General features: G+C 45.2%; 1 protein-coding gene across 1 annotated transcript in view; it reads left to right on the top strand.

The window, feature by feature from the left end:
• The window catches only part of scara5 (scavenger receptor class A, member 5 (putative)), a 113,105-nt gene that overhangs the window by 50,232 nt on the left and 45,605 nt on the right, over nt 1-17,268 (top strand). Inside the window, exons 4-5 of the mRNA XM_069886778.1 lie at nt 2,891-3,565; nt 16,596-16,676. Of these exons, the coding sequence (XP_069742879.1) occupies nt 2,891-3,565; nt 16,596-16,676 (756 nt within the window). The remainder of the gene's footprint in view (nt 1-2,890; nt 3,566-16,595; nt 16,677-17,268) is intronic.

Raw genomic sequence — 17,268 nt, 5'->3', positions numbered from 1 at the left:
TGTGCCAATCAAACCTCTAAGCTTGCTTGCCTTTCTTACAATAGTCCTTGCATGAAATAGATTCATCTGAGAAAATTTCCATGACATAAAACCCTTTGACTTCTAACATTACATGCAATTTTTGCATAATATTTTCCCACATCAAATCCCCTATCGACTTTGGCACTGTGGTTCCCATCCCCCTGCAAATCTAGTTTAAACCACCCAGAGCAGCACTAGCAAACCTTCCCACAAGGATATTGTCCACCTCCAGTTCAGATGCAAATCACCCCATCAGAACAGGTCCCACCTTCCCTGGAAGAGAGCCCAATGATCCAGAAACTATGAGAAATAACGAGCTACTCTCTAATCCTCCGGCATGACGCCTGTGACTAAGGAAATTTTAAATATTTCTGCCAGAGCCCTGCAATTTCTACACTAGCCCCCCTAAAGATTTGAGGAAATATCTTGTCAGGTCCTTGTGATTTATTCATCTTTATTTACTTTGTCAGCAAGCACCTCCTCCTTTTTAATATGTATAGGTTCCATGACCTCTCTGCTTGTTTTCATTACTTCCCTGGACTCTGTGCCAGTTTCCTGAATAAATGCTGATGCAAAAACACATTTAAGATCTTCTCCCTTCTCGTTTGGCTGCATATATATCTGACCACTCTGATCTTCAAGGGCCTTACCATCCTTTTGCACTTAATATACCTGCAGAAAAACTTCAGATTTTCATTCACATTGTCTCTCAAAGCAACATCATGTCTTCTTTTAGTCTTTCTGATATATTTCTTGAGGTTTTTCTTGCATTTTTTAATACTCAAGTATCTTAATTGCTCCATGTTGCCTATATTTGTTATATACCTCTCTCTTCTCCTGAACCAGTTCCCCAATGTCCCTCGAAAACCAAGGTTCCATGTGCCTGTTAACTTTGCCTTTAATCCTGACAGGAGTAAACAAGCATTGTACTCTCAACATTTTACCTTTAAAGGTCTTGCAATTGCCCAGCACATCCTTTTCAGAAAACAAAATTCCAATCCACACATTCTAGATCATTTCTCATTTCCACAATTTGGCCTTTCTCCAATTTAGAATCTCAACTTGATGCCCAGACCTATCCTTCTCCATAATTAACCTGAAACTAATGGTATTTTGATCCATTGACCCAACATGTTGCCATGCACATAGTTTTGTCACCTGTCCTGTATAATAGGAGATCCAGTATTGCACTCTCTAGAGTTTGTACCTCTATATATTGATTTAGAAAACTTTCCTGAACTCACTTGACAAACTCCAAGCCATCCAGCCCTTTTACAGTATGGAGTCCCAGTCAATATGTGGAAATTTAAAATCTCCTATCGCAACCTTGTTCCCTGCAACTGTCTGCTATCTCTCTTCTGCACTAACCCCATTTTACCTATTTTTAATTTTCCCCTCAATTCCATCAACTCCTTACAGGTTATACCATACATGTCAAACTCAGGCCCGCAGGCCAAATTTGGCCCGTGATATAATTATATTTGGCCCGCAAGATCATATCAAATATGTATTAGAGCTGGCCCGCTGGCCGCCGCGCCAGTATAGCATGCATAACTAATACTACAAATCCCAGAATGCTTTGCAAATGCGTTGGCGCCGACCCGTCAGCCCGCTAATCGCCCCCACCTCCTCTCTTTACTTTCATTAGCATCTGTGACCTGTCGCCCAACTCACATGTAATAAACCCCTTACAAAAAATGGCCAAACCAAAGACAGAAAACAGGACAGGTGGGAGGCAAACTCTGACCCCAGAGTTTGATGAACTTGCATCTAAGAAGAGATGCCAAGTATCTGGTTTAGACCCAGGTGCATCAGAGTAAATCACAGTGTAGCAAGCTAAGCTTGGATTCATATTTTCTTTGGTTAACTTTGGACTGATCATAGTTGAAAGATTGGATTTTCATTGAAGCAAGTTGTTATTTTTTTGACTTGTTGGCTTGTGAAAAAAAATACATTTAAAAGGAGCTTAAAGGCTATAGAGAAATATTATTTATTGAATATTTTATTTCTCATTTGTTAATGCTTCTTCTGGGAAGAGTTTAACCAAAACTATTATTAAACATTTATTTTAATAAGAAAAAGTTTAACATTACATATGTTGAAAGAAGAGAAAACATACAGATGTTGTTGAAAAATTTCAATAAATATTTAGTTTGGCCCATGACTTAGTCCAAGTTTTTAATTTTGGCCCTCTGTGTTTTTGAGTTTGACACCCCTGGGTTATACCATTCCTGTGCATAGTCATTTGCTGTGGCCAATTAACCTACTACCTCACACATCTTTGGGATGCGGAAATAAAACAGAGGACCTGCTAGAAGTCCACAGCATCACAGAGACAATGTGCAAGCTCGACACAGAGAGAACTAGAGATCAGGATTAAACCCACGTCAAGGAAGCTGTGACACATCAACTCTATGACCTGTCCCACTGTGCCATCCATGTTTTCAACTTGTATGGTTAAAAAATAAATATTACAGTCAACTACGTCACATTCAACAGATGGAACATTTCTCGAAGCATGTGATCAGTTGTTTTAACATATATTACAAAATTTACTGAAGATTGTTTGTATTTGAATCAGATGTTTCCTAATAAATGTAGTAAATCACCTACAAATTCCCCATAAAGGCCCAATTATCTCATGTTTAATCATCAGTAATAATGTTTGTAAACCTTTGCAGTTTGATTCTGAGAATTTACATTTTTTCAGCAAATATGCACATTCTAAGCCAGAATTATTGAACGAATGTTTAGAACTGGTAAATAAATTATTTACTTTGATAAGAGTCTAAAGTAATTTTGTTCATAAAAGAATTAACCTAAAAACTACAAAATGTTTGCAAGTAACATTTACATTAATATCTTTCAGTTCCCAGACATCAACGTTCATCCGTTGATTGGAAAATATTGACAGACAACATTACAACTTTAGGTGAAAACTTCAAAGACATGCGCCAAACAATGGAGCAGAAGGCAACCCAGGAAGATGTCATGGATAATATTTTGAAACTGCATGAACTTTTCCGGAATCGCTCAGCCCTGTGGCTTCAACTGAGTGAGTCTGTTCAGAGACTGGAAAATACACTGCAGAGCTTCGAGGTGCGCATGGATGACATTAATGCATCTGTGAATGATTTAGAAGATGACTTACAACAGTTTAGTTTAACAAACAGACAAGAAATGTACAATTTGAGTCTAAATTTAAATATTGAGCAAGATAAACTCCAGAAACAGCAAGCAGACTTGAAAAAAATAACATTAAACGTCGGAAATCTGAGTAGGCAGGTGAAGGAGGTTCGTTGGACACTAAATACAGTCAACAGCACCTTCACAGAGGACATTAATATCCATCACATGAGACTTCAGCAATTTCAAGTACATTTAGCTAATGTGTCAGAAAATGCAAAATTCTTGAAAGTTGTTCAGCAAAACACAGAGAAACAACTGAAAGAGGAGGTAGCCTTGCTCAACAATATAACAGAGGATCTGAGGCTGAAAGACTGGGAACATTCACTCACTTTGAAAAATCTTACTTTAGTACAAGGTGAGTTTGACCTCTAATCCTTTTGTTCCTATCTTTTAACAATTCTTGTGATCTAAGTTTTGGCATGCTAAATAATAACTGAGTCATTTCAAGACTATCTTCAATATACTCTCATTATTTTATTCTGTGAACCAGTATTTTTTAAATCTAATTTTCCTTCAAATTATCTTGAATAAGTAGCATATCTTTCCAGATTGTCAGACTATGTGTCCCCATCAGAACATAGGATAAGAAGCCTTTTGTGGATATAAAGCCACAGTCAGTGACCAATTACTGGGGGCAACCACAGGCCTACCTGGTAAAGAAATGATCATTTGACCAAGGGATTTATAACAGGTTAGCTCAAGATGGGTATTAGAAAATGTAGGTTTAACGCATACCCAATGAATCACATAATCTATAAACAAATGCCAGGTATTTCTAATTAAACCACTGAGGGAATCAGTGCTGCATAATCATCAGTCTGGGAATGTGGTAGCTTCTAATAAAAGGAAGTGATGGCAGAGAGCCAAAAGGCTAGAGTTCAGAATGTCAGAGAAGGAAACATAGCTAATGGCCCAACTGGAACAAGGAGGAATTGGATAAGCAAGGAATAAACAAAAAGTTCAGCGGCATCTCAGATGGATAGGCTGAAGAGCCATGGTACATTTCTAGCATCGGTTCCACTTTGGACCTCATTTCTATCAACAGAATTTCACCCAAATTCTAACTTATAAAATAATTGCATGAAGTACTTTAAGTATGTTAAACATTTTGAACATATTTGCATTTTTTTAAATTATAGCCATATAACCATATAACCATATAACCACTTATAGCACAGAACAGGCCAGTTCAGCCCTACTAGTCCATGCCGTAGCAAATCCCCACCCTCCTAGTCCCACTGACCAGCACCCGGTCCATACCCCTCTAGTCCCCTCCTATCCATGGAACGATCCAGTCTTTCCTTAAATGTAACCAATGATCCCGCCTCGACCACGTCTGCCGGAAGCTCATTCCACATCCCCACCACCCTCTAAGTAAAGAAATTTCCCCTCATGCTCCCCTTATAATTTTCCCCCTTCAATCTTAAACCATGTCCTCTAGTTTGAATCTCCCCCTTTCTTAATTGAAAAAGCCTATCCACATTTACTCTGTCTGTCCCTTTTAAAATCTTAAACACCTCTATCAAGTCTCCTCTCAGTCTTCTACGCTCCAGAGAAAAAAGCCCCAGTCTGCACAACCTTTCCCTGTAACTCAGACCCTGAAATCCTGTCAACATTCTCGTGAACCTTCTCTGCACTCTCTCTATTTTGTTTATATTTCACCACACCATCTACCTGAGTATCAGCCTTGAGGGTACTATTTACCATAACTCCTAAATCCCTTTGTTGCTCTGCACTCCTCAATTGTCTACCATTCAATGTATATGACCTATTTCAATTTGCCTTTCCAAAATGCAGCACCTCACATTTATCTGTATTAAATTCCATCAGCCATTTCTCAGCCCACACCTCCAGCCTTCCTAAATCACCTTTTAATCTACGGTAATCTACCTCACTGTCCACAACACCACCAATCTTTGTGTCATCTGCAAACTTACTTATCCAATTTTCTACCCCTACATCCAGATCGTTAATATATATAACAAATAATAGTGGACCCAGGACTGAACCCTGAGGAACTCCACTAGTCACCGGCCTCCAATTGGACAAACAATTTTCTACCACTACTCTCTGACACCTTCTATCCAACCACTGCTGAATCCATTTCACTACCTCCTTATTTATACCTAATGCTTCCACCTTTTTTTCTAACCTCCTGTGGGGAACTTTGTCAAAAGCTTTACTAAAGTCCAAATAGACAACATCCACAGCTTTCCCTTAATCAACCTTTTTTGTAACCCCCTCGAAGAACTCAATCAGGTTTGTCAAGCATGATCTACCCCTGACAAAACCATGCTGATTACTCCCTATCAATCCTTGTACCTCCAAAAATTTGTAAATAGCATCCCTCAGAACACTTTCCATCAACTTACCCACCACAGACATCAGACTTACAGGCCTATAATTCCCAGGTTTGCATTTGGACCCTTTCTTAAACAGAGGAACTACATGCGCCACCCTCCAATCCTTTGGTACCACCCCCGTGGCCAGTGACATCCTAAATATCTCTGTTAATGGCCCCACTAACTGTCCACTAGCCTCCCTGAGTGTCCTAGGGAATATTTTGTCCGGTCCGAGAGATTTATCCACCTTTATCTTTTTTAACACAGCCATCACTACCTCCTCGGTTATCCTTATATGCTTCATGACCTCCCCACTATTTTTCTTTACTTCAACTGGTTCAGCATTTTTTTCCCTAGTGAATACCGAGGCAAAGAAATCATTCAAAATTTCCCTCATTTCCTCAGACTTCTCACTCAGCCTACCCTCACTATCTACAAGGGGTCCAATTTTATCTCTCACTAATCTTTCACTTTTAATGTACTTATAGAAACCCTTTGGATTTATTTCTACTCTGTCAGCCAAAGCCTCTTCATGCCTTTTTTTTTTCTCCATTATCCTCATTTAATGGGCCCAAAAACTGAATATAAATGACAATTCTCAACAGGGCTTCTGCAATTTACCTATTTAAGTGGAAGCAAGCATGAGAGTTTGATGGATGAGGTGTGTGTTTGTGTGTATGTGTGTGTGAATGCTGAATAAAATCTGATTGAATTTTACATGGATTAGGATGGGATGGAAGTGAGAGATAAATATGGGAGAAATTGCTGAGACACATCAGCATTTACAGTGGCAATAAAGTTCTTGGATCTTACATCTGATTGTACCTGATTTTAAAGGTGGAAAAGGACAGGGAAGCTCTTTTTTCAATTTCTAATTTAGTGTACTATTATTCATGTTATGCATCACCAACCTAACCCTTAAAATAATAATTTCAAAGTTTTAAAATTACGCTATTTGCTTCAAATATTTAAAATGTTTTTTCGAGATTTTTAAAATTCCTCACAAATTTGACCATGAGAAAATTTGTGGAAAAGGGTTTACCAGATATAAAAAGTTTCAGTATTTTTGAAGTGTATTTCTTTTAGTTCACCATTGGAGGCCTTGTTGCCTCCATCCTGGAACAAATGATAATTCCTCCACATTTGGGAAGCTATAAAGACAATCCCCTGCTCCCTCACCCTGCACCTCCACATTGGTAGGGACAGAGGGGCAGGGGGTGTTATATTTCAAGGCAAAGTCTTGCATCATTATTTTCTGCAATGTGAATCTGCTTCATCTGTGCAAGCGTCAAAAAGTAAATATTTTGTGCTTATTTATCTACATTGCCACATATATTCTGTGAGATTGTATTTTATTCCATATTTTGGATTTTTTTTAACTTGGGCAGACACATGTTCCTGTGTTGTTTTTGTGGTGGTACACCACTGGCCTACTGCAGGGGACAACCTCTGTACCTGCAGAAGAGCAAGGGGAAAAGACAAAACCTGGCCGGCTGTCAATCAGCCAACCTGAATGGACGAAGCCCCATTCGGTCGGGTGTCAATCACCCTCCGGGATATAAGCCTGAGCCGGCCCTTCGAAGTCACCCTCAGAGTTTATAGCAGCACAATCTCACAACTGGCTCTGTGGAGTTTTACGTCGAATAAAGCCTGTTGTACAGTCTTTTGGTTTTGTGTGTTTGCTTCTGACTGACAGCGCACCACAATTTATTCAACGCAAATTTTAAAAGCTGCTATGGAAAAGCTCCTGAGCACCGGGAGCCTGAAAATCGACCCACACCACCCAGAAGCACAAACACACTTTGAGATCTGGAAGGACACGGTCGAAGTGATCATTGAGGCTCACACCGATGACATCCTGGACTCCGATCGAAAGAGGTTTGAGTTACTCCAATCAAAGCTGGGGCCCCGAGGCTTCCAGGCTCTCAAAGACTGCACCAGGTACTCAGAAGCAATGAACACCCTCAATGCCATGTATAAACCTCCCACAAATGTGGTCTTTGCAAGGTACCTCCTGAGTATCCGAGGAGGCGGCCGAGTCTTACCTGGGAGCCCTGCATGAGTTGGCCTGACCTTGTCTGGCTGAACCCGGGGTAAGTGAAAGGGAGGTCAAGAGGCTGATCAGGGACACCTACGTCCAAGGGCCACCAGGCAGAAGCTGCTGGAAGAAAATATCTACTCACTGGCCAAAACAGTGGAGGTGGTCCGAACCCTGGAGGCAGCAGCCCTGCACACCGAAGCTTTCGATTCCAGGCTTCCTCAGGCCTCCTTGTGGTCAGCACATTCGGCTGCTGTGGCCCTGGATCAAGCTGGGGAAGAAAACTTCGCTGCTGTGGACGCCCAGCGCCCCTGTAAGTTCTGTGGGTCCCGGTGTGGGTCTGATCGTCGATCACGCCAAAACTACTCTGGCCAAAACACAGTATTGCTCAAGATGCGGCAAGAAATGCCACTGCGAAGGTATACCTCTAAAAGCAAGCTCAGTGGCCCTCTACGATCTTCCAACCCCTCCCTCACAGCCTCTGCCACGTGCGATTGCCAGGTGGCGCCATTGCTCCTGCATCCACTTCTGGCCTCCCCAACCCCAGCGACCCAACTTCCAGCCACCAACATCAAGGCACCCCCAGGCCTCCAGCAAGGACAACATGATCAACACTGGCACTGACCAGGCCACCCCATGACTATGGTGAGCACCACCTTTCACGATGTCTACAGTAGACTCCGACAACCACACTTCACCTCCACTGTCGGGAAAGGATGACTCGGACCTCGAGAAGGTCCTAGCAGCCACCACACTGACCAGGGACATTCCCCACGACCTTGGGCACTCCATGATGGATGTTAAAATCAATGGACAGGTAACAAAGTACCTAATCGACAGTGGCAACACCAAGAATTTCGTTCATCCGAGCGTGGCCCATTCACTAAAGCTAAAAATGCACCCCACCACCTTCTCTGTTGCCTTTATTGCCAAGGACCGGACTATCAATACCCTCAGGCAATGCTCAGCCAATCTGACTGTGGTGGGGTGGGGGGGGGGTGGTGGGTGCAGGCATACACTGGGTTCAGGCTCCTGATCATGCCCAAACCCTGCGCCTCAATCCTCCAGGGCTTAGATTTCCAATGCCACCTACAGAGCATCACCCTTGCCTTTGGGGAGCCCCTACCTCCACTCACGCTCCACAGCGTGCTGTCCAACCAGTCCTGGCCGACCTGCGGCCTCTCCATACTGCGCATCACCCCTCCTGGCCTCTTCTTACACCTCACACCAGACTGCAAGCTGATAGCCGCCAGAAGTAGGCGCTATTGCGCCGCAGACAGAGAGTTCATCAGGGCAGAAGTGCAGCGGCTTTTGGCAGAAAGTGTCATAGAGCCCAGCAACAGCCCTTGGAGACCCCAAGTCTGAGTGGTCAAAGGGGGAAGCAAGCCAAGGATGATCATGGACTACAGCCAGATCATCAACCGGTACACCTAGCTGGATGCCTTCCCCATCCAAGGGGGCCAGCATGGTTAATGAGATAGCCCATTACTGGGTCTTCTCCACAATTGACCTAAAGTCAGCCTATCACCAACTCCCCATCCACCCGTGGGACAAGCCCCATACCGCCTTCCAGGTGGACAGGCACCTGTACCAGGTCTGCTGAGTTCCGTTTGGGGTCACGAATGGGGTCTCGGTCTTCCAGCGGGAGATGGATCAAATGGTAGACTGACACAAGCTGAAGGCGACATTCCCGTACCTGGATAATGTCACCATCTGCGCCCATGACTAGCGGGACCACAATGCAAATTGGAGAAATTTCTCTGGATGGCTGAGGAGTGAACCTAACGTACAACAAGGCGAAATGTGTATTCAGCACCACCCGTATCGCCATCCTGGGGTACATCATGGCACATGATGTCATCGGCCCAGATCCAGAACGGATGCGCCCGTTAATGGATCTGCCCCTCCCCCCAATGCTCAAAGCCCTCTGCAGGTGCCTTGGCTTATTCTCTTATTACTCCCAGTGGGTTCCCCACTTCTCGGACAAGGTCCGCCCACTGGCCCAGGCCACAACATTTCTGCTCCCAACCGAGGCGCAGGCAGCATTCATGCACATCAGGCAGGTACGATGCATGCCGTGGGCGAGGACTCCTCCTTCCAGGTGGAGAGCGATGCCTCCGATGTAGCTCTTGCCTGACCCTCAACCAAGGAGGGGGTGCCCGTTCACCTTCTTTTCTACGACCCTCCACGGCTCCAAGCTAGGGCACTGCGCCATTCAAAAAGGAGGCCCAGGCAATTTTGGAAGCGGTCCATCACTGGCACCACTACCTGGCAGGCAGGAGGTTCACCCTCCTCACTGTCATGTGGGCAATAGCATTCATATTCAACACCACACACAGGGGCAAGATTAAGAATGACAAAATCTTGCACTGGAGAGTCGAGCTGGCAACATACAGCTACGACATCCAGTATTGTCCAGGGAAGTTTAACGACTCCTCCGATGCCCTCTCCCGGACCTGTGCGTCACCCCATGACGATCAGCTGCAGGCACTGCACGAGTCCCTCTGCCACCTGGGCTTCGCCCGTTTATACCATTTTATCAAGTACCGGAACCTCCCGTACACCATCAGAGATGTCAGGCATGCCAGGTCTGCATGGAATGCAAACCTCGCTTTTTCCGCCCACCACATGCTCGTGTCGTGAAGGCCACTTGGCCCTTTGAGCACCTCAGCATGGATTTCAAGGGGCCCCTGCCTTCCACGAATCACAATGTCTATTTCCTCACGGTCATAGACGAGTACTCCTGCTTCTCTTTTGCCATCCCTTGCCCAGAAACCTCCACGGCCATCGTCATCAGGGCACTGACACGGATCTTCACCATGTTTGGCAACCTCCACATTTATCCACAGCGACCAGGGGTCTAGCTTCATGAGTGATTGAATGTGTCAATACCTTAAATCAAGGGGCATCACGACTAGTCGCATGACTGGTTACAACCCAAGAGGTAATGGGCAAGTGGAATGCGAGAATGGAATGATCTGGAAGGCAGTTCTTTTGGCTTTTAAGTCAAAGGGTGGTCCATAGAATACTGGCAGGATGCTCTTCCTGAGGCACTCCATGCCATTCAGTCATTTCAGTACCAGTGTGACCCCTCACGAATGCCTGATTTCGTTCCCCAGGAGATCGGCGATGGGAAAGTCCCTCTAGCATGGCTCACATCCCCGGGACTGGTGCTCCTGTGTAGACATGTGCAGGTTCACAAGGCCAAACCCCTGGTTGAGCAGGAATTCCTCCTACACGCAAACCACAAATATGCCTATGTTAGGTTCAGCAGCGGCAGAGAGGACACCGTCTCAACCAGGGACCTGGTACCGGCAGCAGCACCCACTCAAACACACCATCCTCCAGCCCAGGACCCCACTGGTCTGACACACAGCCCTGACCCCGAACAGCTATGGGGCACTCAAGACCTCCTTGTCACCAAGGACTTACTACAACTGTGGTGGACGAACACGCCCCCCCTGCCCATCTGATGTGATACACACAAAACCCCGCCCCCCCGGCCACCTCTCCGTGCTGCACTATGCCAGCCGCTCTGGCCCCTGCCCCCAGCCCCCCCTTCCCCCTCGTCTCACTGACCAGTGACCAGGAACCAGTCATGCGATGGTTGCAGAGATTCCAATGGCCACCAGACGGCCTTAATCTGTAATTTTTGTGTATATGTTTGGGGCTTTACTGCAACTCCCCCCGCCGGGTCAATTTTAAAGAAGTGGGTGAATGTGGTGGTACACCACTGGCCTACTGCAAGGGGAAACCTCTGTACCTGCAGAAGAGCACAGGGACAAGACAACACCTGGCTTGCTGTCAATCAGCTGATCTGAATGGACCAAGCCCCACCCAGTCGGGTATCAGTCACCCTTCCAGGACATAAGCCAGAGCCGGCCCTTTGAAGTCACTCTCAGAGTTCACAGGAGCACAATCTCCCAGCTGGCTCTGTGGAAGTTTACGTCGAATAAAGCCTGTTGTACAGTCTTTTAGTTTTGTGTGTTTGCTTCTGACTGACAGCGCACCACAGTACTGTTCTATGTTCTAGATCCCCTCCTCAGATTCTACCATTCACCCTTATATTGGGAGGGGTAGGGGGACTTCCAGTGGCAATTAATTTATCAAATGCAGAGTTTGGAGTGCAGAGTGATGCACCATCAATTACTCAAAAGACTGTTGTTGAGAAACCAATAGGCTTTTATTCACTTAGGTACAATGGTACATCCTGCACTGAGGATGGGGCTATAAAACAGTCGCCTTTATACGGGAGCCTGTGGGGAGGGACCACAGGTCCAATTGGCCAATAGAGGTGCCTGACCAGACAATCATAAGCAACAGTGATTTACCCCTTGTTTTTAAAAAGAGTCCAGCGGGGTGAAGTGGAACTTACAAAATTACAAATTCAAATGTCTCAAGTTCATTCTTTCAGGTTGTCTGGTTGTTCGCTGGGACTGTTGTAGTACCGGTTGCGGCCTTGGTGCAGCGGCTGGGTCCTGGATGGTTTCAGGTGCCTGTGCATACTTGTCAGTGGGTACGTAGCAATGAATCCAGTGTAACCTCCTTTGGGGCAGAGACAGAGTACCGGGGTCAGGTGCATTGTGTATGTTCAATGGAGATTGGGGTGTGGGGTGATCAGCAGTGGTCTTCAGGGCCCCTGAGGAAGCCAAGTCCCTGACAGAGACAGTGTCTTCGTATCCATCAGGGTATACCATGTAGGCATATTGGGGGTTGGCATAGAGGAGGTTGACCCTTTCGACCAGGGGGTCAAACCTATGGCTCCTCACAGGCTTCTAGAGTAGGAAGGGACCTGGGGATGTCAGCCATGTTGATAATGTGGTCCCTGTCACAGATTTCATGGGAAAGGAAAACACACATTCATGTGGTGTGATATTTGTGGCAGTACATAGCAGGGACTTGATGGAGTGGAGTGCTTCCAGGAAGACCTCTTGCCAGCGGAATGCTAAAAGGACTGCCTTCCAAATCTCCCTCTCCGCTTGCCCATTACCCCGGGGGTTGTAATTAATGGTCCTGCTCATGGCAGTGCCTCTGGCCAACTGGTACTAGTGCAGCTCATCACTCATAAAGGAAACCCCCTGTGGATATAACTGGGGAAACCAAACAGAGTGAAGAGGCTGAGCAGGGCCTTGATGATTGTGGAAGCAAAGGAAGGCAAATGGGAAACGGGAGTATTCATCGATGATATTCAGAAAATACACATTGCTGTCAGTGGAGGGCAAGGGTCCTTTCAAATCAACACTGAGCCGCTCAAAGGAGTGGGTGGCTTTGATTAATTGTACCCTGTTTAACCAGTAGAAGTGCTACTTGCACTCAGTGCAGACCTGACGATTCTTTGTCGTGGACCTGATCTCATCGATGGAGTACGGCAGGTTGCGAGCTTTGACAAAATGAAAAAACCTGATAACTCCAGAGTGACAGAGATTGTTGTGGAGGTTTTGCAGCTGGTCGATCTGTGAACTGGCGCATGTCCTGTGGGACAGGATGTCTGGCGGCTCATTAAGTTTCCCCACACGGTACAGAATATCGTAATTTTAAGTAAACAGTTCAATCCTCCACCTCAGTATTTTATCTTTTTTTAATTTACCCCACTGCAGATTGTTAAACATGAATGCAAAAGCGCATTGATCAGTTAGCAAGGTGAATCTCTTACCTCTTACTGGTCAGGTAATGGTGCCAGTGCTCGCACTGCCTCAACAATAGCTTAAGCTTCTTTTTCGACCGAGATGTGTCGAATCTTGGAGCCCTGCACGATACGTGAAAAAAGTACAACTGGCCTGCCAGTTAAGGATGGCTGCCAGGGTGAAGTCTGATGCATTGCTTCCCATCTGAAATGGGGTGGATTCGTCCACAGCATGCATTGCAGCCTTGGTGATATTTGTCTTAATGCAATTGAAAACTGCATGACCATATAGTCAGGGTTGGAGCCAATGACTTCATTCTCCACGACACAGCCAAGGATGGCCAGACAAGTTGTGTGAAACATGCACTTGGCCTTATTATATGTAAGGTTAAGAAGCTTGGCTGTTTTGAGAAATTTCTGGAGATTGGCAACATGGTCCTGCAGATAGTGGCCTTAGATGGTGTAGAGGAAGGTGGACCGCAACTCATACTGATCCACCATGCAGTCCATCTCCTGCTGGAAGACTGATCACCGTTCGTGACACTGAAGGGGACCGCAGGAAGTGGTAGAGGTGGCCATCCGCCTTAAACATCAAATACTAGTGATCCTCTGGGCGAATAGGGAGCTGCTGGTATGCCGACTTCAGGAAGGTTGAAAAGACCTGATACTGGGGTATTAGGTTGACCTTGTCGGCGATTCATGGGAGGGAGTAGTTAGCCAATTGCGTGTATCTGTGGATGGTCTGACTGTAGTTGATGACCATCTTATTCTTTTCCCCATTCCATACTACCACTACCTGTGCTCTCTAAGGGCAGGTGCTAGCTTCAATAATCCCCTCCTTGAGTAAACGCTGTTCCTCTGCCCGGATGAAGGCCCTGTCCCCAGCACTGCACCGCCTGCTTTTAGTGGCGATGGGTTTACAGTCGGGAGTGAGGTTGGCAAATAATGACAGGGAGTCATCTTAAGGGTGGAGAGCCTGCAGGTCGTGCGTGGTTGGGTTGTTGGTCGTGTATAATAAGGGGTTGCGGGAGTGAGTGGTATGCAGCAGTTATACACAGTGAGAGGTGGATGGGGCCCATTGAACTCCATCATCACGCTTTTAAGGTGACACTGAAAATCCAGTCCCAATAGCGCGGCAGCACAGAGCTGCTGCAATTCCATCAGTCTAAACTCTTTATATTCAGTACCCTTCACTATTAGAGTCACTAAGCAGAAGGCACGGTTATCCATTGTGTGTGACTAGGATGCCAAGGAGATCTTCTGGTTCACCGGCAATACTGTAAGGGAAAGCCACCGCACTGTGACTGAATGTATGAAGCCCTCTGTGCTTCCACTATTATAAAAGCAACTCAGCACATGGCCCTTTACCTGAATATCCATCATCGACCTGGCGAGTTGATGTGGGCTGTCCTGGTCGAGTGTGATAGAGGCCAGTGTCCGGTCATGCACATCACTGCTGTGGAAGTCAGTGGCATCCAAGATAGTGGCCCCCCAGAGCCCGCATGCGCCACTACTGGATTCCGAAGATGTTGGCCTCCACGGTCTGCACACGATGCTACTAGGTCCCAAAGATGGCACTCAAGATAGCGGCCCTCATGGATCACACATGGCACTGCTGGCCCCCCCAAGATAATAGTACACGGGACGGCGGCCCCCACGATCCGCACGTGGCACTACTAGGAAGAGGTTTTGATTTACACAATTTGATGTAGTGGCTCTTCCCGCAGCTGGAGCAAGTTGAATTCTTCACTGGGCAGCACTTTCCTCTGATGCTTGCCCAGGCTGCAGAAGTAGTGCTTTGGATGTTCCCGTAGCACCCCAGCTGTGGTCGGGTCATCACCAGAACTGGACAAAAATGATGGAAGGTGATTGTGGAGTAATGCTGCCATGGTCTTATCGTCAGCAGAGCAAATGGGAAGTGGTGCATCCCAAGATGGCGGCGCCCTAGGTAAACATGAGGCAGCTGTGATGTCAGTTGAGTAGGCCTCCATGTCCTGGAGAGCCACCTCCAGCGTACATGTCAGCACAACTGCTCTCCACAGACTGAGCTCCCCTTGCTCCAAGAGTCTCAGTCAGATGTAGTTTGACCTGATCCCCGCGACGTAGGCATCCTGGATTAGGTTCTCTGTGTACTCTGCAGCGGACACAGTCTTGTATTCACCAGACTGGACAAAAATGATGGAAGGTGATTGTGGAGCAATGCTGCCATGGTCTAATCGTCAGCAGAGCAAATGGGAAGTGGTGCATCCCAAGATGGCGGTGCCCTAGGTAAACATGAGGCAGCTGTGATGTCAGTTGAGTAGGCCCTGCTGAGTGATTGCAGGGCCCAAAGATACAATCAGCCGGACAATTATATACAACACGCAGAAAACCTCAGCCCTTGAGGGAAAGTCACGTGGTCATGGGAAAAGGAGCAAAAGCTATGTAGGCAGCACAGGAGGTCAGGATTGAATCATGGTTGGCAGAGATGTGAAGCAGCAGATTTAAAGCTGAGCCTCTCTGCTGCCCCAATGTGATTGAAAGTGAAATTGTATATTCAATAGGCAGAAGGCATTTGTATATTGATTTGTGGTTTCTTGCTCTTAATATTTGGCATAATGAAAACATGCTGGGTTTTAAGTATCATATTACCTTGATTGTTCATTGTTTCTTCCTGTTTTGTTAGTAACAAGCCAGGCCAAGTACTGGTCCTAAAATTAAGCCTTACAAAGTTAAGACGTGAGACTCAGCATTCTTAAAAAAAGTACAAATGTGGTAATACAACAAACTTGGCAAAATTATGAGGAAAATGCCAAAGTTAAATGGTAAAACTGACAAACAATACAATGCAAATTCCACCACTGAGTGTCTTGTATAAAGTCTATAACAGAATGGTTGAATAAATGAACTGGTGCCTTATGAAAGTATTTCATTTAATTAGGAAATTATTTCATCTGCTTCAATGCCAGATGATTCAGTTGGAATATACTGTATAAAAACCGGTCAATGCCCTGGATAAACAGCATAAATTAAAGTGAAGAGAGTGGCTCCTTGTTTGGACAATAACATTAAATGTGGTCAAAGCCATGTCACAAAGTTTAAAAAAAACATTCATCGACTTCTTGTTAAATTATTATCAGTGCAAATGTTCTCATGACTACTCAAAATATGACAATTGCATGTGGTGTTTAAAAAATGTCATTTTAATGAGAAATCTCATTTTTATGACATTAATTACTGTAATACCTCATTGGATATATGTAGACATTAAGAATGGAATGAGATCTAAGAACAGAGCTCCTTAAACAAAAATCCGGTGTTCATTACTGCATTTCTTAATGTAAAATTGGGTCCATTGTTAAACTATTACATTTCAATGGTTTACAAATTATTAATTTGTCAGGACCCCCGGGACCGAAAGGTGACAAAGGTGATCAAGGATTACAAGGGCCTGGTGGACTCAGTGGATTTCCCGGAGCTGATGGTGAGTTTAATAAAATGTGCTTTGATTTAATGTTACATGATTGAAGAATTAAACTTTGTTAATACTTTGCAAAATATTTTATCAGCTGAAAATCACTGAAGTGTTTCAAAAGTTGCAAGGTGATTAATAAGGCTTCTGTTCTCCTGGACTTGAGGAAGAGTGAAAAAGAGCATGAAAGCAGGGAAATTGGGCTGAATCTTCATAAACAGTAGTCAAGTTCAGTTCTGGTCACCACATTGTGGAATGAATATGAGATTGTAAAGGAGGGCACAGTACAGATCTATGATTATGGTTCCTCGGATGAGGCTCGGACTATTTTTTTCTGAAGAGCAGACTTCAGACAATGTGGAACCGTTCAATCACTTAGAGGGGATATTGGTGAAAGAGATTACTTGACTGGCTTTGGTGCATTGTGTAAGGGGACCTCAGGAGACAGAGGGTCTATCTGGAGCATGCCTGACTTCAACAGGGTTTCCATCAAAGTTAAGCTATTAAAATTGTAATGTGACTAAATGCACTCGGAGACAAGTGAGAAGTACAAACACGATTTTAAAAGCTTACAATCAATAGCCGGTAGACACAATAGTCCTCA

The sequence above is a fragment of the Narcine bancroftii genome, chromosome 6, assembly GCF_036971445.1.
Source record: "Narcine bancroftii isolate sNarBan1 chromosome 6, sNarBan1.hap1, whole genome shotgun sequence".
NCBI lineage: Eukaryota > Metazoa > Chordata > Chondrichthyes > Torpediniformes > Narcinidae > Narcine > Narcine bancroftii.
The sequence above is the reverse complement of the archived record's forward strand: the minus strand, read 5'-3'. Positions and strand labels throughout refer to the sequence as shown.